General features: G+C 41.7%; 1 protein-coding gene across 1 annotated transcript in view; it reads right to left on the reverse strand.

Moving 5' to 3' along the window:
- The window catches only part of GTF2E2 (general transcription factor IIE subunit 2), a 52,330-nt gene that overhangs the window by 15,587 nt on the left and 15,301 nt on the right, over positions 1-21,442 (reverse strand). The window contains exons 3-5 of the mRNA XM_026653338.2: positions 6,433-6,524; positions 5,651-5,758; positions 3,785-3,967 (exon numbers count right to left, since the gene is read on the reverse strand). Of these exons, the coding sequence (XP_026509123.1) occupies positions 3,785-3,967; positions 5,651-5,758; positions 6,433-6,524 (383 nt within the window). The remainder of the gene's footprint in view (positions 1-3,784; positions 3,968-5,650; positions 5,759-6,432; positions 6,525-21,442) is intronic.

The raw sequence follows: 21,442 nt of genomic DNA on the forward strand, positions 1-21,442 counted from the left end.
AATCCATCTTTCTGTAATTAATAGACTTGTTGTATTGTTTTATCTAAACCAGTGTGGGTTTGGGAAACTCCATTTGAGATGAGATTAGTGCATATCATTTTCTATTAATGAAATGACAGACTTTACATGAGCTGATATTGCCCATGAGGGTGCTGGGCAGAACAAGATACACATTTCGGGGGGGGAAGTCTGGGACTGGGAGTTTGCTGGTGTTGTCCATAGTGTAATTCATGGGTGGCTGGCCATAGCTCTTGTACAGTGTAGCTGGGAGTGATTTACATGCTGGAGGCTGTGTGGGCAGACACCAGGAGTGCTGCTCTCACAGAGAAGCAGTGTTAAAGGCACCCCAGGTTCGAGAATTGAGGGGACACAGCTGTTCAACAGTCCAGATTGTACCCTGGATAATGTCACAGTAGGATACGTACCTTAAATTAAAAAAAAAAAAAAAAAAAAGGTTCTTTTTGGAGTATTGCCATACACCTACCAGATCTCGCATTGGTAAAAGCTGTAACAAAGTGAGAATACAAGAAACTATAGGGAAGCAGCGGATGAGACTTAGATGGTAGCAGCAAAATGGACACCACGTCTGACAACTTTGACAAAGTGAAGATGTGCTGAACAAATTGAAAGGAGCAATGGGATTAAGTGCATAATGTAAAAACAGTGCACAACTAGAGAGTGGGAGACCAAAGAACGTTTATAAATAGCAAACAACAGAAAAGTTGTGGTAAGGCACCAATTCACAGCTGGAAAAAAGTCCAGTAAAGGATGTAATGTGTAAGGGATGCCACAAAACTGGACATTTTGCAATATTATGCAGGTCACCAAGAACAGTGAAAGCAAGAGAAGAGAACAGTCAGTTAATAATAAGTTCACGCTGGTGAGGAAAAGATCCTCAGTAGAACAGATAACACCTAGGATGAATCTGGATGGATGAAACTTTTAATTTAAAATTGACACTAGAGCAGCAGTGAGTGCAATTAAAATAGTAATAATATAAGCACTCCAAGGACAGAGCCTGCAAAAATTTAATCAGATTCTACACTACACAGGATGTTTGTGGCAACTTCCATGGGAAACTGGAGAAAGGAGAAAGTTCTTCAACAAACAGTGGCTGTGACACAAGGGCTTTCATCTTCAGTGTGTTCTGATGTAACAAAGACACTCCTGAGCTGGCAAGCACGTTGTCGGGAAGTGAGTCCCTGCAGGAAACTGTTCAGAAGTGAGAATACGCTCTGGAAGACTGAACAGACCCCCGAAAAGACTTGATCTTTAGAATACAGGCAGTATTTATATGTAATTAGTGAGATGACATATCAATATGTAGTTTTAAAAGATCTGAATTTTATTTTGAATTGTTCACTGATTTACATTCTTCGGTAGACAACGTTTAACAATTTGAAAGACAGGGAGACGGGGAGTGGAGTTCAACTTGGTCCTCCACTTCCCAGAGAGCACTGGAAAATGTTGCAGGAGGAACTTAGTAAAATGGAAGACTTCTGGGTAGGAGGTAATTTTCTATTTCTCTGCTTAAGCACGTTCAGGCATTAACTAATCAGTCATCACAGCACTCCTAGGCGGTAGGAGGTAAAGTAGCACTATCCCATTTTATACACAAGGAAACTGAAACAGAGAGGCAATTTGCCCAAGACCACACAGTGAATCAGTGGAAAAAGTCTCTTGACTCCCAGTATTATGGTCACTCCTCCAGACCACACTGCTCTGATGCCAGAAGTGCTGAACACCCACAGTTCCCACTGATTTCAGCTGCCATCTGTTGAGAGTGCTCAGCGCTTCAGAAAATAAGCACCCAGGTGTCTCAAGCAAGGCATCCAGAAAATTCTGAACACGTAATTAGTGGTCATGTGTGAAGCATTTGGCGTAAGTGATTTGCCCACTAGGCCACAGGAATTCTGTGGCAGTCAGGGATGAGTCCAGTTCTCCAGGCGGACATTCCCTATCCTTTCTCTTCCTGCAACCTCCTGCCTTCGTCACTACACATCTTCCAACTTCTGTCCACAAACAAGGTAGGGGTCATACAAACAACTGCTTCATTCACTACACAACCCTGATTCATGCTTAGATCAGGCCCATCCTTTGCAAAGAATGAAGGAAGGTCCTGGGAAAAAAACAGTACGCAATCATGTCATTAAAGACTCTCTCATAATCCATATGCACACGGGAAGCAGTGAGGTTGCACAGGCCACCTTCATTTTGGCATTTTGAGTTTTGACTTTGCAGCCTAAACATTTCTTTAACGTAAGGTTTTGTATGTAAATTTCCTATGTATGTTTTTAAAAGGAAAAAAAATTCTATTCTGTTTACTTCAGCACTGACTTCTATCACTAGAACTAAAGGATTAACTACAATTGCTGGCATCAAGCCATTACATTCTATGGACCAGCTAATAGAGAACAATGCATAATACTGGATTAAGGAACCAGATTAAGCTAAATCAAAATAAACCACTATTAAACAAAAATAGGAGGGTCTACACACAAATTTGCACTGGTTCAGCTGAACAATTTAAAAACACACTAAGGTAAATGGGTGCAAGTTTGTTTGTAGACAAGGCCTTAGTAACTAATCAGGGGCCTGAGCCTTAAAAAAGCTGATCTGAATTGAGTACTCAATTCCTATTGACCAGGATCAGGCTACATGGCAATACTAGGGTTGCCAACTCTGACTGAAGCTATTCCGGGAGATTTCCCCCCCAACGTAACATAATGTCATTTTCTTAAAATATCCTATTAAAATCTCCTGGATTGCTTTCAATCGTCACCGGAAGATGGATGCCAATTCTGGGAGACGCCAGGCCCATCCTGGAGGGTTGGCAACCCTACTATAGACAGGCAAGGCTGTGGCATCATTTCTCCATTAATTTACCATCTTGATTTGATTTGATTTTTTGTTTTTACAATTTTTATTACGTTTTCTAAACAAATACATAATAATTTAGAATTATGAATCATGAGCAACACTACCATAGTCCAGGATTCTTCCTGAGACTGCTATTTCTTAAAAAAGATCTTCAAGAATCCTTATTTTTTTAAAAAAAAGATTAAGATCACATATCAATATTTTGCAGCGGATTAAGCAAATTATAAATCATTTATCTACAATTTCCTGAGTTCAAGATTCTATGTTTCTCCGATGAGTGAAGGAATTTTCAAATATTTAAATGTAACGTATACTTTTCTGTAACTTAGTACCTTAATACAGTTTTTATTTTTGCATTGATTAACATAGGCTTTGCACTTCACTGAGCCAAGTCTGCTTTTGTGACAGTGAAGCAGTTACTGCTATGACAGTTTATCAGAGAATGGAGATAAGTCATTGCAGTATCTTGAAGTCAATTACAGTATGTGAAAAGATCACTGATTCAGATATTTTTAAGACCAGAAGGGACCACTGTGAAGTCTGACCTCCTGTATAATACAGGCCCACATGGCTTCCCTGAATTAATTCCTGCATGACCTAGAGCAGATCTTTTAGAAAAAATCCTGACTTGATTTTAAAATTTCCAGTGATGGAGAACAACAAATCTTTGTAAATTGTTCCAAAGGTTAATTACTCATGCTGTTAAACATGTGCCCCTTATTTCTAGTCTAAATGTGTCTAGATTCAACTTCCAGCCATTAGGTCTTGGTATATCCTTGGCTGCTAGATTGAAGAGACCTCTATTACCACATTTCTGTTCCCCATGTAAGTACTTATACATTGTGATCAAGTCACCCCCAGCCTACTCTTTGATAAGACAAATAGACTGAACTGTGTTACTTACCTTTATTGCTTTCTGTGCATTGGGCAGTCCTTCCTCAATATCGTCCAGAAGGATTCCTCCCAGTCCCCGCTGGTCATGCTTGTCCAAGAGCCTGAGCAGAGCCTTTTTATCTTTCAAATTGTACTTAGGTTTGAAAGCATATTTCCCATCTATAACTTCTATTTTGGGATTGCTGACTAGAGCCTGTAATAGGGACATAAGTTTTAAACTTAAGAAAAAACATGAATGTCTATGTATATTTGACTAAACAAACTTGTCCTCTGTCAATGACGGCACACCAGCAACATACTGTAGCTGACAATTAACAGGCTCGATTAGGAAGTGGACTTGGGATTCAGGATCTCAGATCCAGTACAGGCAGAATTCATCATGATGGTACTTTTTACGTTACAGAGGAGGGTTAAGCACTATTTATACAATGCACCTTAGGCTGGGAGATCCATAAAGACACTTGTGGCAGCTGTTTTAGAAAAAGCTGCACAGCTCCTTTTTGGAAGGAGATTAGAGAAATAAAAATACCAGGGGATACAAAAATATGAATTCTTCTGGACATAAAATGCAAACAAACTATTTACCCAACGTATCGCACTGATCTCATATTGAGGTTACAAATGTGAAAGACATTACCCTGGGATGAACAAATCTGTAGTCAGTCTTCCCCAACTGGTGTCAACCGGCACCAGCAGATGCAGAAGAAACTGAGAAGAGCAGACCTCCTGCACAGAAGAACTTTACCCATGATGGCAACTTCAGAGTGAAACTGAACAGGAATTCATGGACAATTGAAATGATAAAGATACGTTCCTGTTTCACAGCCAGTACCACAATGAAAGTTCTTCTGCAAGAGAGAGCAACCCTACTTAGTTTCTTCTGCAGCTGCCAGCCTGACCCTGAAAGGAGAAAGAGAAGAGACACAGAAAGAAGAAAGGAGGGAGAACACACAGTCATCATAAAAAAGTTAACTAACTTTGGTAGCCTACCAAATTCTCAAGAGATTATGTAAGCCACCAAAGCTTTAAAGTGAACTGCCATAATGTGCCTGTTAATAGCCTACTAGACTACCATGCTGTTGAAGCCTTTGTTCACGCTTTATCATCACTTATAAATGCAATAATAATTTAACAAAGTGTTTTCTTCTTAGTTTAGCATCTATGTGATAATGCTCTAATGGTGAAATCCTCGACAAAGCTGCCAGTGACTTAATTGGGGCCAGGATTTACCCTACAGGTGGACATCTCTGGGATTTAGCAGGGGTATTAGTGCCAGTGGAATGTTGAAAGATATTTTTGTTATAGCCACACTACTTTTACTATATCTGGTCTTTTTAATGTAACTACTACATATATGATTGTTTTCTTGCTATATGTCTATGTTAGTTGGTATTATATAAAAATGTAAGTAATGTTTCACTCATAAATGAAGCAGAAGAAGAAAAGCAGTGTTGTATTTTGCAGATTACATTTAAAGACACCAGACTCCAACCATTGCGTTTTATGGAATTTTACTTTGCTAAAGCATACTGAAGGACCATAAAGACATTCATTCTCATCAGGTAAAAAGTGTGTTATGAGGATGACGATGGGGGCAACGAGGTTAAATACTGTATTTCCACAAAAGGGAAAAGTATATACAAAACAGTAACCTCCTAACTCTTTTTACAATCTTTCACAATTTTAGAATCATTTCAGTTTCAGAGCTAGTTTCACTACAGCACTGGGTTATTCTTGAGAAGTAATACAAGTAAAGAGGACACAACATTTTTAGCAGAACAGTTATATTACAGAGTTTATCATTAAGCAAATGTATATGAGTTGAGTTTTATTATTACTGGTCGTTAGTTAGAGTCTGAAAATTTGTTTTCTTTACCTCACTCATTAACCATTGTTTCTGCCTGAGTCCAATATCTAAGTGTTGCGTTTCATCCAAAATTTCTTCTAGAGTTAATGGATGTGTATCACCACGCTGGTGCCGCGTCTGATAAAATAAATACGCTCTATTAGTGCTCTGCAGGTACTTAATGAAAGTATGAACTCTACAGCAATTTTTTAAGACTGGTAGCATGTTATGGCAATCCCCACCCCCCAGAATTAGTTGTTTTAATTTAAAAGAAAAAAGTCATGATACACAGTATTTTAATAAATATTAATTCAAGGACTGAAATCTTCAACATTTTGCTCTGGAAACCTAGTAAGAAAATGAATCTATAACGTCTGTTATGATGAAAGACAGCACTTAAAATGAAAGCTGATGACAGGAAATGAATCAAATTATAAATTTAAGGATAGTTGACATTCCTAAACATATGGAAGAAATTAGCCCTGAAAGAGATTTTGAGAAATGGTTCCTGGATCGTTGATCAGTTCTCATCTCTGGTTTACGCGAGCAGACTCTCAACCATCTTCTTACTTTTAAACTGCGCAGCCTTGAGCTGGAGTCACTGGGATACAAACATGGGGGAATCTTGCAATGACCATTTTTATTTCAATGACGTTTTTGGCATTAAACAAGTAGTTCTGCGTGTCTGATAAAAGTTCTTAATATTACTGCTGCAATGAAAGGTCAGCTTATATAAATGTTTCTGAGCTGACGAGTGGATAAATAAGTATAAACATTTCAGAAAAATTATACTTGAAATAAAATGACTATACCTTCATATAATTCACTATCTTAGCAAGGACTCCAAACTTGTAGCCAGAACCTCCTGAAAGGGCTTTCAAGTTCAATGACCCATTGCTGTGGTCTGCAAAAGAAGCAAAAGAACATGTTCTCACAAACGGATTTTTAGTTTTGCACTCAACCCTGCTTCAATTATGCATCTGTTTTTGGTACTACAACCATAAATAAAAAGTATACATAGTTCAGAAGTCAAGACCTGGGCACTTTCAGTTGGCTCGTCGGGAAGGAAAATATGGTCTCTATGTAATTCTGTAAGTGCAGAAATGTTAAGATTTCTGCTTTAAAGAGGAGGTAAGCAAAATCAATACCAAAGGAGTAAATTTTAATTCCTAGGCTTAATATCTCATGTTTGACTTTTTGTTGAAACCAACTTTTAAACAACTATAATTGTATTCACTGAATGTCATCTACAGGCAAGCTCAAGGTTCCCACCCACCCACATGACTGAATGGTACCTATGTGCCGTGACATTGTGAGCCAGGAGTAGAAATTTTAATTTAAAATTGCAAGCAATACAATACTAATTAAAATGCCCTTCTCTATTCCGATGTGGCTTCTAATCTGAGCTTCTTCAACCTAAAAATCAATTGCAGTAGCAAAGTCCATCAACTGTATCAGAATCAAATGCCATTGCTACTGGTTTCTATACATGAAACAATCCCTCAGCATGCCTCTTCAGACTGATATTTGTTACCTTCTGGCAAACTAGAGCCAATATACTGTCTATACTTTTCAGATTTCCATTAACTTGGGGCACCGTGAAGCAAACTTCTGAACAATCTGACAAAATGTTCCACCTTCGTTCATGAAGAATGAAATATATGAGCAATTTCCTATTCATATGTAGCAACTGCTAAGTGGCTGTGATGAAAAAAATTAATCACAGAGATAATATGATTAATGACTCAGCTACTGGAGTGGAGAGTATGCTTATAAAATTTGTAGATGATACTGAGCTGAAAGAGATTGCTAGCACTTTGGAGGACAGGTTTAGAATTCAAAACTACTCTGACAAATTGGAGAATTGGTCTGAATTCAACAAGGTGAAAACAATAACGAACAGTGCAAAGTACTTCACATAGGAAAGAAAAATCAAATGCACTCCGAAAAAATGGGGAATAACTAGCTAGATGGTAGTACTGCTGAAAAGGATCTGGGGGACATAGTGGAACACAATTTGTATATGAGTCAACAATGTGATGCAGTTGTGAAATCATTCTTGAGTGCACTAACAGGATTGTCACATATCAGACATGGGAGGTAATTGTGCCGCTCTACTTGGCATGGGTGAGGCCTCAACTGGAGTCATGCATCCAATTCTGGGCACCACACTTTAGAAAAGGATAAACTGGAGAAAATATAGAGGAGAGCAACAAAAATGATAAAGGTTTAGAAAATCTGACCTATGTGGAAGGTTAAAAAAACTGGGCATGTTTAGTCTTGAGAGAAGATGACCAACGGGAACCTGATAACAGTCTTCAAATATGATAAGGGCTGCTATAAAGAGGAAGGTGATCAATTGTTCTCTGTGTCCACTGATGGTAGGAGAAACAGTAATGGACTTAATCTGCAGCAAGGGAGATTTAAGTTAGATATTAGGAAAAACTTTCTAACTACAGGGGTAATTAAGCTCTGGAATAGGCTTCCAAGGGAGATTGTGGAATCCCCTGGCAGTGGAGGTTTTTAAAAACAAGTTGGACAAACACCTGTCAGGGATGGTCTAAGTCAGTGGTTCTCAACCTTTTTGGGGTCGGGACCTGTTTGTAAATGTTTATGGCCTGTCGCGATCCAGTAAATAGTCTGGGGGCGGAGGTTCTGGGCTGGTTTTGGTCAGTCAGCTCCTGCCCCCCAGGGATGTTGGGTCCTGCAGTTCCTGTACTTTGGACTGGCTGGGCTCAGCTCTCTGCTCCACAGCCCCCATTTATCAAGTCCAGCCCCCCAACTGGACCAGATTTGTGTGAGTGGAGTTGTGACTTGCTCATGGGGTTGCAGTGCTACTCACTCAAATTTGGCCTACCCAGATTCCCATCATCATGACAGCTGGGCCCATCCTGAGTGGCGCTGGGACCCTAGAGGTTGCAATGCCTGGAGCAGTGAGGCGAGCCCAGCCAGCAGGAGCTGCCACGCGACCCTTTGAAACATTCTGGCAATCCAGTTTTGGATCCTGACCCATGGTTTGAGAAACCCATGTCTAGGTTTATTTGGTCCTGCAATAGTGCAGGGGGCTGGACTTGATGACTTCTTGAGGTCCCTTCCAGCCCAACATTACTATTGTTCTATAATCGCTGGTACTCTTTCCTTCCAAGTCTTTTGACAGTAAAATTTGCTAGTGTACAGAACAACAATATGCTACTACATTAATATATTTTTATTATTTATTATAATTATTTGTATTACTGTGGTACCTAAGCACCCCAATCATAGACCAGGACTCTATTGTGGTAGGCGCTGTACAAACACAGAATAAAAGGACTGTCTCTGACCTAAGGAACTTACAATCTAAGTATAGGACAGTTCTTGCAAAACTTTCCTCTTAACCATATCAGCCACATTATCTGTCACAAAACTCGTCACATAGTACTTGCAATCAAAAGGTCTGAGAAGGAATATATCTCTAGCTATTGCTGTCAAATATTCACATGAATGTGGCTGACCCAAGGTACCAGTGTTTGTCGCACAGGTAAACATCTTTCTCAGCAGTTACTGTAGCATGCACAATAGTTTGTGACCATTACATCAAACATGTACATTAATATATATATATATGCACTAGTTTCTGAAAATATTCAGTCTTCTTGTCTTATGCAAATAAATGTCTCATTTAACATATGAGCAAATGTCAGTCAGAAAAACAGAAATTAAAAATATCTATAGCAGAAGGTTCCAAACTGAAAAATTTTCAGAGAGCTGGCTGGTCACATGACACTGGCTCTTAGTTTCCAGCTACTAAATTTAACCAAAAGACAGTTAAAATACATTAAATACTTTCTTATTACTTTTGTAAACAGTTGCTGCAGTTACCACAGAGAAGTAGCAAAATGTGATGATGAAAAAGAAAAAAGGTTGTCCTCACAATTTTGAATGGGTCTCTCTATTTTAAATCGTGTGCCACATTATAAAAAATAATCCGAGAACCCTAATCTATAAGTTTAAAAAAAAACAAAAACATAATCAGTAATAAACAATGAAATGCAAACAATATAATGTCCTTTCCTCGCACCATGAAAGTGTCACTCTTACTCGGAGGTTGGATGGACATTATAGACAAAATACAAATATTTTATACAAAACAGAGTAATATTGCACAAGTCCTTAAAATAAGTTTTAGTCAATCAAACTTTATATGATACAGAAAATATGAGCGTAATTCAGTAAGGTGCCAAAAACAAAACAAAATTATATGAGGGTAGAACAGACTATTTGGTTAATGCCAACTGGAACTGAGAGTCAAGAAACACGAGCATTCCCTATCCAGTGAATGTAAACACCATAAATCACTCAGACTTTTAAAAGTCTTCTTAGACTTTAAGAAAGTGGTTGCAATGATTTTACAACAACCTGTATGTAATTAGCATATGAGTTTTCAGTATCAAAATGGAGAAATTTATATTTCCTGATGTTGAGTAAAATACAGGACGTTGTCTTTTAACCTTTCAATATAATCTCTATCACGGATACGTTTTTCAAATCCGATCTCAAACTATTAATACAAACTCTTAATAAGAGGAGATTAAATACTGTAAACTGGAGTGAAGGTGACATTTTCATTCCCAGTGTAGATGTCTGAAAGTCTGAAGAGACAGAATGCTTTAAAAAGCTAATCTTTGCGAGTTTATTAACTTCTAGTGGGCTGGAGAGGGTCAAGTGCACCAAGCAACTGAACTCTGGCCCTGGTTCTTGGTCTAAAAGACACCTGCCCCTCACCGTGAAGTTAATGTTTAGAGCCTATAAATGCTGTCGCTCATAGGGAACACCACTTCGATTTAGCCTGGTGTTTGCAGAACAGTTCTGCCATGCCTGAGCATGGCCAGAGGCGCTCCAAAGAAGAGACGCTGCAGTGGCAGATTTGGGTGGTTGAATCTACCATGCTGCCAAATACTCGATCCAGGAGAGGAGAAGGAAAGATAAGTCGCTACTTTATGAAAATGAATAAAAATTGAAGTTATTAAACAAAATGTTTGGGAGAAACCACCACCAACCTGGTCCTTCGCCAGAGGCAGAAAATCTGCTTGCCTGAGCTGAAGGACAGGTCTTAGTCCTGGAGACTCCAACAAAAACACTGGACTGCCTCCAGATTCCATAGGGGAGAGGGGGAAGCACTAACCCAACATCAGCGATGAATGAGGAGAGAAGAACATATACGCACCATGACTTTGCTTTATGTTTCCTCCTTTCCCCCGATTCTCTGTCTGTATTTCTCTCTAGAATGTAAACTCTGTGGTCAAGGCCCATCATATGGTCCCACGAACTTCAGGAGCTCACAAACAAATGTGTATGCCCATTCTTATCTCGGACACAGACCAATTCTGAATTTTTACAATTAAACAGAGTTATTCCCCTTACTCAGGATAACTGCTTCATAGCTGTTCAGAGTAGCTCAATGGCTCTGCGATGACACATTGATGCAGACATTCTTTGTCTATCAGGATGCCCCGCCCACCCAGCATGTGGGAGCAAAGTGTCTTTGCTTCAAGGCATCAGTGCTAGGAGGGCAGGGAAGGAGTTCTGCAAGTACCCACACCCCCCAACACACACACACACACACACACACACACACCTGAGTTATCAGGCAACCAAGGACCCTCCATCCTTTCCCTCTCTTAACCTCTCACTCCCAATCACTCCCATGCCCTCTTCAACAAAACTCTCTCCCCCTCCCCCTCACAACCCTCCACTCCCTGTTTTCCCCCTTCTTTCTGCCCATATACCCCCAGACATGGCCACTGTCCCCCAGTGCCAATCTCCCATAGTGTTGCCACATATCCCTCACTCACAACACGTCTCCTCCCGTTACACAAGCAACTATAACTCTACCACAGAAACAGGAACTAAAGAAATAAAACACAGTCCACTTCCTCATTACATTACACCTCAATAACACTACTAGAAACATTACAAACAATAACGTCCTGTGATACAGCAGGGCCAGGGAGCAGTGGGAGAGTGGTCTTATTGGGTGCTGGGAAGTGGGTGGGCATAAGTCCGCCCACAGCTAAAGGCCCCTCCCCCAGCCTGGGGAGGAGCTACAGAGCTCAGAACTCAACTAAAGTCGGGGGACAACGAAGAAAAAAAAAAACAGGAACAGGTGTGGGGGGGTCAAAGGGCCAAAACTAGGGAACCAGAAGGGGACACCGAGCAGAGAACCCCGGACAGCGCCCACTGCTCCTCAAAGGCATCCAAGGAGCCAGTGAACGCTGCCCAGAGGAACTCTGACCAGATGCGTGAACGGATGAAAGAATGAAAACAGGCCCCACAGTTGCAAGCCCCTCCCTCAGCCAACCTCCTCTCCCTGGTGTTATAAATGGCCACTTTGGCCATGGCTAGGAGGAGGTTGACGAGGTGGTCCCGCGACTTTGTGGGGCCACGGATGGGGTGTGCATAAACAAACAGGTGTGGGGAAAAGTGCAGCCAGAACCTCAACAAGAGGTTCTGGAGGAGCCGGAAGAGGGGCTGCAGCCTGGCACACTGCAAATAGACATGTGCCAGGGTCTCCCGCACACCGCAAAAAGGGCAAGCGTCAGGAAAAGGGGTGAACCGCGCCAGGTACAAGCCCGTGCTCACGGCTCCATGAAGGAGCCGCTAACTAATGTCCCCGGCGTGCCATGGAACCGGGATGGAATACAGGCTTGGCCACCGGGGTCCCTCACCCTCTGCAGCTGGTAGAAGGTCCCGCCACTTAGTATCGGGGTGGGACACAAGGGTGGGGAAATGAAGAGTGTGGCGCACGAGTGTGTAAAGATGGTCCCGTGGCGGGTTCGGAAGCGAACTGGCTGCAAATCACACAGCTGGCTCAGGGTACAAAGGGTTGGGGGCCGAGAGAGCTCATGGGGCAGGGGCCTGATGAAGAGATCCGTAGGGCCTGGGGTGAGGGGCGGACGGGGAATACCCTCTCGCAGGACCTGCTCGAGGAAAAACCAAGAAGTGGGCAATAAAGCTGCCTCCACCTCCCGAAGTACGCACCAGGGGGTACCAAGGGCAGAGAGACCCATACACCAGCCAAGCGCATAGGGATCCACTCAGTCCCCCCAGTCGCAGTCCAGGAGGTCTCCGATCCTGGTAACTTCTGCCAGGACCAACCTCTGGTGCACCGAGGGCGACTCCGCCACCTGCACACGAAGATGAAGATTGTGTAGCAGGGGCTCCGTGAGGAGATCTGCCTCCTCGGTGGCCGCCACGGACCTGGTCGCTGAGAACAGCTTCCAGGACCGGAAGAGGTCCTGGTAGAAGACCGGCAGCTCGGAGAGGTCTTGCGGAAGACCTCTCGGATGGAGATAAAGGAGCTACCTGTCGTATCGGAGGCAGTGGAGGAAGGTGTGCACCAACATGCTCCATGCCAAGCTACCTGCACCATAAAGGAGTCTCTGCATGGCCTGGAGGAGGAAGACATGCACCTGAGTGCGCAGGCACACCAGGCCCTGTCCTCCCTCCTCCAGGGGAAGATGCAGAACCCTTCAGAGACCCAGTGCAGCCCTGGCCAAAAGAACTCCAGAACCAGCTTCTGGAGCTGGGCCAGGAACCTCGGTGCTGGGCACAGAGTGTTGAGCCAGTGGCAGAGCATAGACAGGACTAGCTGATTGAGCACCAATGCCCTCCTTCGAAGGGAGAGGCACTGGAGCAGTCCTGCCCACCTCCTCAAACGCTCAACCACCCTGCCCTCCAAATCGTGCCAGTTCTCCGGCGGAGAAGGATGCGTGGCAGAAAGATAAACGCCGAGATAGAGCAATGGACCCACGCCCCACCGAATGGCCTGAAGCGCAGGTGGGAGGAAGCTCGCCTGCCACCCGGCCCCGACCATCAGGCCAGAGCTCTTGACCCAGTTGACCCGGGCAGAGGAGGCCGCTAAGTACACAGTTTGGCAGGCCTCCACCCATACCAGGTCGCCCGGGTCCTGGACCTCTACAGGAGAGTGGTCTTATTGGGTGCTGGTAGGTATATAAACCCTAGGATGGTCAAGGCCTTATTCCCTGTGGACTAGGGAAAGGTTACTACAGGGTAATTGGAGCACCTGGAGTCAATTAAGGCCCCACCCAAGACCTAATTAAAAAAACCCTGCTTCAGTCAAACAGAGGGAGGGAAGGAACGCTGACTAGAGTTTGAAGGAGTATTGCTTTTAGCCAGAGGACCAGGGGAAGGGAAACCCTGCCCAAGCAGAGCAGAGGACTTAGGGGCTCCACTGGCCCCTTACAGAGAGGGTAAGCAGCCCGCAAAGCTGAAGGGGCTAGGACCTGGAGTAGGAGAGCGGAGCTGGGTCCCTTCCCCGCTCCCCTCTCTCCCCCACTGGGGCACTAGCGGAGCCCACAATGCCCAAGAATAGGGGTAAGGGGCAACGCCCTGAGCCACCACACCAAGAAAAAGTGTGGGACCCTCCCCAGTAGCGTTGGCCATTTGCCACAGTCCCCAAAAGATAAACAAACTAAAACGATTTCTACTTAAAAATTCATCATCCAACCAACACAAAAAAAAAATCAAGTAAAAATCTCTCCATACATACTACCCACATAAAATCATGGATTTTAAGGCTAGAAGGAACTACTATACCAACCAAATCTGACTTCCTGCATAACACAGGCCAGAGAATTTCACCCAGTGATTCCTGAATATTAACAGATTGAACTATAGCACATCTTTTAGAAAGCCATCTAATCTTGATATAAAGACTCCAAGTTAACACAACACCATTTTAATATTTTAAATAACTAGTCAATAACCATTTCTAACCACGTCACATGGCTGGAGTTAAACGCTGCACATTTTGCGTGGAAGGAAAAGTCATCTGTGGTGTGGATGAGAATGTAGAGAAGGCAAACTTATAGTTATAGGTTGCAACAGGTATATGAGGACTTAAATAGCAATTTCCAGTCTTTCTTATGGTTGGTTGCTGGTATATGCACTTAAGCAGTCTTAAGTGATTTTTAACACAATCTTTGTTTGACAAAATATAAATTAATAAACTGATAGGATTCTCTAAACACAGGGCACTTCAGAAAGGGAGATTCACCTCAGCTCTATCTGTAACCTACTGCTTTATAACAGTCCTTAATTCACTTCAGCAAAGCCCTTCCCAAACTCAAAAATAAGACTTTGAGTGCTCCAAACAGGGTTAGACAACACACTGTTAAAAATGCTGTTGCCCTGTCTCCACCAACGCTTTGAGTGATGATTGCACAAATGAAGCATATGAATGGCAGTTAGGAAAATTACTAGCGCAGACAAGGCCTACGTGTCTCTAATACCATTTCTGAGGGTTTGGTTTCCAACTGGGAATTCTATTGTTGGGGGATACTTTCTTATAAGCCATAGCACACATTAACACTCTGCAAAACACATTTGCCCATAAGCACTGTAAAAAGCAGAAAATGGAAACTTATTTTCTTACTAAAGTTCTCAGCATCCAGCCACTGAAAATCCATGTTTCCAGTTGGGTATCCAAAAGTTAAGGCATTCAAAATCAACAGTTATTTTGAAAGTCTTGGTCAGATTTATTTATTTTTTACCCCCTACTTAAGGTACAGGTACAGAGCACAACTAGCAATGACATATTCTGTGGATCTAGTCTAATACACTATTGTATTCTAGGAAATTTATTTGAGACTTTTGCTAAGGACCAATCATTCACAGTAAATAGGGAGTAGAGTCAGAAAGTGGGTTATCACATAAGTGGTAGACTCAGAGAAAATGTGTTATATTCACTGTGTTTAAATTTAGCATGCCCTTGCTTCTTTAAAGGGAACTGTACATTAACTTTCAAAACTCAGTCTGATAATACACCCACACTATCCATCTTGGCCTTTCTGAAGAGGCAGGAAGCATTTGGCACACTGCCAGTTATGTACTAATTTTATTTGCAAGTCACTTTCTAAGACTGTGAAACAAACTTTCAAAATTGTCAGATTTAAAAAAAAAGTATTTACTTTTTTTTGTTTTTCATATATACTTTCTTTGACCCATTTGCTAATTATTGTAGAGACTTACATTGAAATCAGGTATCAGGGGGTAGCCGTGTTAGTCTGTATCTACAAAAACAACAAGGAGTCTGGTGGCACCTTAAAGACTAAATAAATCTGTTAAGTCTTTAAGGTGCCACCAGACTCCTTGTTGTTATTGAAATCAGGAGCTTTTATAAGGTTTAGCAAAAGCATAACACTGTAAAAATGAACGCCATGTCAAAAATTCAGAAACAGATTGTCATGTCATAACTCCAAGATTATGACTTCCCTGAAGAGTAAGCAGAAGGACATGGACCAAAAGAGGAATCTGAAGTAATAGAAAATGTAACACACATGACTAATCGAATAACTGTTTTCTATATTATTTATTATATCATAGACCTTACACGGTATAAACCCAGGTATAACAGAATAGACCCTCTCCAGAAACTTTAGTTGAGAAGTTGGAAAACAAAGAAACAAAAGCAAGCCGCCTTTATTTTGTATCAATAAATTTTTTTTTAAATCCTCTCTGTGAAGGAAATTTACCAAAGAAAAAAATCTTAATGGTTACAGACCTAAGAGATCAGTAAAACAAAAATTAGAGAGCACCTCTATCTCCACAACTGATAACTTATGGTTAAGAAAACACATTATGTAATGGTTCTGCCCAAGAATTAAATCAAAGGTAGCAATATTGTTTCCTATTAACCTGTTTAATCTACCAGACTGTGGCACATTTACAGTTTATTGTAAGTAAATATAATACTGATTAGAAACAGAAATCTGCAGGTATTAACATTTCAAATGTCATGCTCTGACTCACTGTCTTCCAGCTCAAAGCTCAAGCATGTCAAAACAACCACTGTATCACTAATACACCTCACCGTTAATAAGCTCACATGGTAAAAGAATAAGATACGGGGTGGGGAGAGCAGGTTTTTCATCCTACACAATACCATTTATATTTATGAATGATTTACTCCTGGGGTAGTGGGTTTGATGCAAATGAGCATAAAGGAAGTTGTCAGCAGCATTATGCTCTGGCCAATAGTAGCAAAGCTCCATTTTAGCTGTGCCATAGGCTGCACTAAAAAAAACAACAGAGCAGACCAGCGCTCTTTCAGCATCCTTTCAGACAAGAGGTAGGTCTGTACCATTTTTTAAAATTGTCTTGTGTTTATATTGATTATTGAAAGAAAATATATCTTTAGCTTAGAAAAGAACTCTATATAAAGCCTTTCTCCTATAAAAGCCAGCACGAATTTTCTTTGTGTTAAGCAGGATTTTACTCTGCTACAATCCTTAATCTGCTACTATCAGACAAGCACTTTTACCATCTGTGCATTAATGGAAAATTGATGACCACTCCATCTTACAAGAAACCCAATACACCCAAGCCAATGCGCAGTAAACAAAATGTATTTGATGTTTACTAGCTAGTAGCTCATTTCTTGCAGCCTCACGTTCCATTTAGTTGATTCTGACTGTTTTTAAATAGATGCTAAAAATCATTTTTTTATTAAAAAAAAAATTCTGTAACAAAGAAAAACCAAAAATGTTAGAGGGTGTATTTTTCAAATATAAACAATAAAGCAATCACTAAATTGCTTAAGAATGAGCCTGTATACTGCCTAGCTAGGCTATAAATGTGTTCTAAAGAATTGGTTTGCTAGACTAGCATGAAAATCAACCTTATCACTTAACATATTACTGGGGTAAATATAAGAGTGTTAATCCATCTGCACGATGCAGACAGACAGGTTAGAATCCATGAGAGATTTCTAGATACCATTACACGAAGATGTTTGTCCAGTTGTTTCTTATTTGAGACTTCCTTAGCACTGCATTAAAATGAGTCATTTTGCCACTGCTCCTCTGAATACAATTCCAAGTAGGCTTACATTATCACAGCATCCAAAGAATGATTTTTAAATTAAAACCTATTATAGAAATTATAGAACTAAATTAAATATTTAACTGCTAATAGATTTCGTTCACGCACAATACCTGCAACGCATACTAATCAAATTGGCTCACTGTAAATTTTAAATATTCCTACTGCAATTAGAATTAAAATGCAACTGTGTTGAACCCGAGTTTCTATGATAGTTTTCAAAGATGTGTCCTTTCTTACCTTATCAGTGCTGCAGTTAATTTTGATGGATTAGCAATGAAGTCTTTAGTCTTGTATTTCATGATTACAACAGTGTTGGTAGATGACTAAACAGCTGTCTTGGCTTTAGTCAAGTCTGGGGGATTATAGTCACTAGGGGAGAGCCAACACCTCTAGAACATTATCAAAATCAGCCTACAGCCGAGTAACCGGACCCCCGCCCCAAATATGTTTATAAAGTAGAATTATCTGAAATTCTCTCTTCAGTGGAGGAAGTTAATTTTCCTAGCCACCATTTAAGATAGGGTTGGGCAAACTATGGCCTGGGGGCCACATCCGGCCCTTCAGACGTTTTAATCCGGCCTTCAAGCTCCTGCCAGGGAGCGGGGTCGGGGGCTTGCTCTGTGTGGCTCCCAGAAGCAGCGGCATGTCCCCCTTCTGGCTCCTACACATATGGGCAGCCAGGGGGCGCCACACGCTGCCACCGCCCCAAGTGCTGCCCCCGCAGTTCCCATTGGCCAGCAAACAGGGCCAATGGGAGCTGCAGGGGCAGCACCTGCAGATGGGGCAGCATGCAGAGCCTCCTGGCCATGCCTCCGCATAGGAGCCAGAGGGGGGACATGCCGCTGCTTCCGGGAGCTGCTTGAGGTAAGTACCGCCTGGACCCTCTCCCGCGCTTCAACCCCTTGCCCCAGCCCTGATCCCCCTTCCGCCCTCCGAACCTCTCGGTCCCACCCTCCTGCATCCCGGAGCCCTCACTCCCACACCCATACCCCTGCCCCAGCCCAGAGCCCCCTCCCGCACCCTGAACTCCTCATTTCTGGCCCCACCCCAAAACCCGCACCCCCAGTTGGAGCCCTCACCCCCTCCCACAACCCAACCCCCCAATTTCGTGAGCATTCATAGCCCACCATACAATTTCCATACCCAGATGTGACCCTCGAGCCAAAAAGTTTGCCCACCCCGATTTAAGAAGTGCCAAGAACTATCTTCAAAACATCAATTGGCATATCATATAACTAAATCACTAGCTATCAGATATCAAAGGGGTTAAAAATATTGTCTTACAACTCATGTTACTAGAGTTTAAAAATTAATTATAGCTAAGACACTACCCAAATCGTGGGATGATCTTCAAATAATAGCGGCTGAGTTGTGGACAGGACATGGAAAATTGTGAAAAAGTAATAATGGACCTTTATTAATTGCAGTAATTTGGAAAAACCACAGCAGACCTATTTGTTTAAGAAAAATGTGCTGGAACAATATAAACACTCAACTATTATGCTATGCTTGTGATTTTTTTATTATTATTATTTTTTGATAACCAGACAACTTGGTGCAACTACAGGCCTGTAACCAGGGCGGGGCAAGCGGGGCAGCTGCCCAGGGCACAAAGCTCAGGAGGGGTGCCCTGGAAAAATGTGGAAAGAAAGAGTAGAGGGTAGAACCCTGCAGCAAGCATGGTATTGACATCCTTACTTCTGCACTGTTGCTGGTGGCGGTGCTGCCTTCAGAGCTGGGACCCGGCCAGCAGCCATTGCTCTCTGGCCGCTCAGCTCTGAAGGCAGCGCCACCGCCAGCAGCAGCGCAGAAGTAAGGGCGTCAATATCATACCTGCTACCGGCTCTACCCCCTACCATTTCCCCCCTGCATACTGGCTGTTTCCTGTTTTATATTAATAATGGCCCAATTTTATTACTGGTAAATTCATAGACAAACTGTTTAAAATAGGTAGAAATATGAAATTTGGGCTTTATCATTTTTCCTTTCAATTATCCATATATTTTGGTTTCCAATTTTGTAAACAAAACATCAATGCTTTCTTTACAATTAGTATTTTCTGGTCATATAGCATTTTGATTAAGTAAAGTTAAATAAAAGATAACCAGGTAGACTTCTTAATAGGCTACGCCTTTATTCGTTGTCTTATCTACAAAACAAAAATCACTTTATCTTAAGATTTTTGTAAGGAATTTCAACTTTTAAGTGAACAAAGTTGCCTCATGTCCAGTGTAATTATACGCAGTATAAAACATACATTTTTTTACAATCAAACTGAGCATCTTTCCTTAATTAGCTATATAGCTCTGATTTTAATTACTGTTACATCATATCCCACCTGCATGAGTATAACATGCAAGAGCCTTTCTTACCTAACCTTCAGTCTTCCTGTACCAAGTTTGTGTAGCAAAATTTACATATTAATTTACATACAAAAGAAATCTTTAAGGCTGCACTGTCATGCACAGTTATAAAATACCAGAATGAAGGTTGTCTGTGTGATTTTAATTTGGCGCCATTGTGCATATTAGTTTAAAGAGAATTAAAGCCACTTTAATTTTGAATGAGGTGTTCGCTTGGGGGGAGGGGGGGATTAATGCAGTTTAACTAATCCACTTCAAATTCACACCTTTAGTTAATTCAGATTAATTTTCCTGGATGTCCCTGTGTAGACAAGCTCTTAACTATGGAGTCACTCCCGGTCCTCTATACTACGCAAAAACTACAATACTATACTAAGACTGATGTTTAAACTTGTTCATAAGTCAGGAAATTCAGAGTTAAAAGAAATAAATGCTCTTTTTAAAAAGGAAAAATGCACATTCCTCCCTACTCTAGAAATGATTGATATAATTAACTTGTGCATGAGCAGAACCAGAACTTTTCAACTCACTTTTACAAATATTTGTTGGACTGTAAGGGAAGTATATCATGTTAATAACTGAAGTTCCTAAATAGTTTTTTTGGTATTTAAAAATATATCTTTCAATTCATCTTAAAGATATCCAAAGCAGCCCTTAGCCTGCTCCTCTGCATGTATGACTTAATTCATAGTATTCTAACAAGTACATTTGTCTAACACATTCTAAGGTGAGGGATGAGAGCAGAGTAAAAACTGTGCTTTAATCTCTCCCCTCCTCTCCCTGCCCCATTTCATCATCTCTCTCAACTAAGCCCTCACCCATTCTATCCTCAGAGGTGCTGGAAGAGGTAACCAATTTAAGAAAACACCAAGCCTCAAGGGGCTCCCTTTCCCATTTTAGTTCAGTCCGCAGCCAGTCCTTCAATACAATGTTGTTCTAGGCTCAGTTCCAGAAGTTCACGTATCTAAATCCTGCTGCCTCCCTAAAGCAACGAAAACAGTTAGACCAATGCCAAGCAGTGGCAGAGCCAGGTTTTGCAACTGGGGGAGAGGGAGGCGATGGGTCATTGGTGACGGGCTGGAGAGTGAGCCTATCAACGCACCCACCTGGTGGGAGCAGCTACAGTCCTGCAGTGCCAGCCTAGCTCCGCACTCCAGGCGTTGCAACCTAACACACGGGGTCACAGTGCCACAGAGCTGCTGCGTGCTGAACGCTATGAGAATTTGTCCCTTAATGTGTTAGGAAGCTTGCATGTTAACCGAAAGAGCGATACTAGCGCTTACAGAGGAGGTAAGGAAATTGTATTATAAACCTGGAGAGCAGTTGAAAGTTCAACCTTGTTTTTGGAAACTCGTTCTCCAAGACAGTTACAATTTCTAAATGTCCTGTAATTCCACTTAACCAAATTCAAATGACTCAGCCTAGTTATCCAAAACAACACTGTGTCCCCCATGTAGCCCTATGTCGGTTACATACCAACTGATTAACTAACATGAAGGCTGCGGGAACTGTGATGTAGAAGGATTTCCAAATAGGATGAGGAAAGGAGGGAGGGAAACGAAGGGAGGCAAAG

Source organism: Terrapene carolina, unplaced genomic scaffold, assembly GCF_002925995.2.
Source record: "Terrapene carolina triunguis isolate 2854851 unplaced genomic scaffold, T_m_triunguis-2.0 Scaffold136, whole genome shotgun sequence".
Taxonomy (NCBI): domain Eukaryota; kingdom Metazoa; phylum Chordata; order Testudines; family Emydidae; genus Terrapene; species Terrapene triunguis.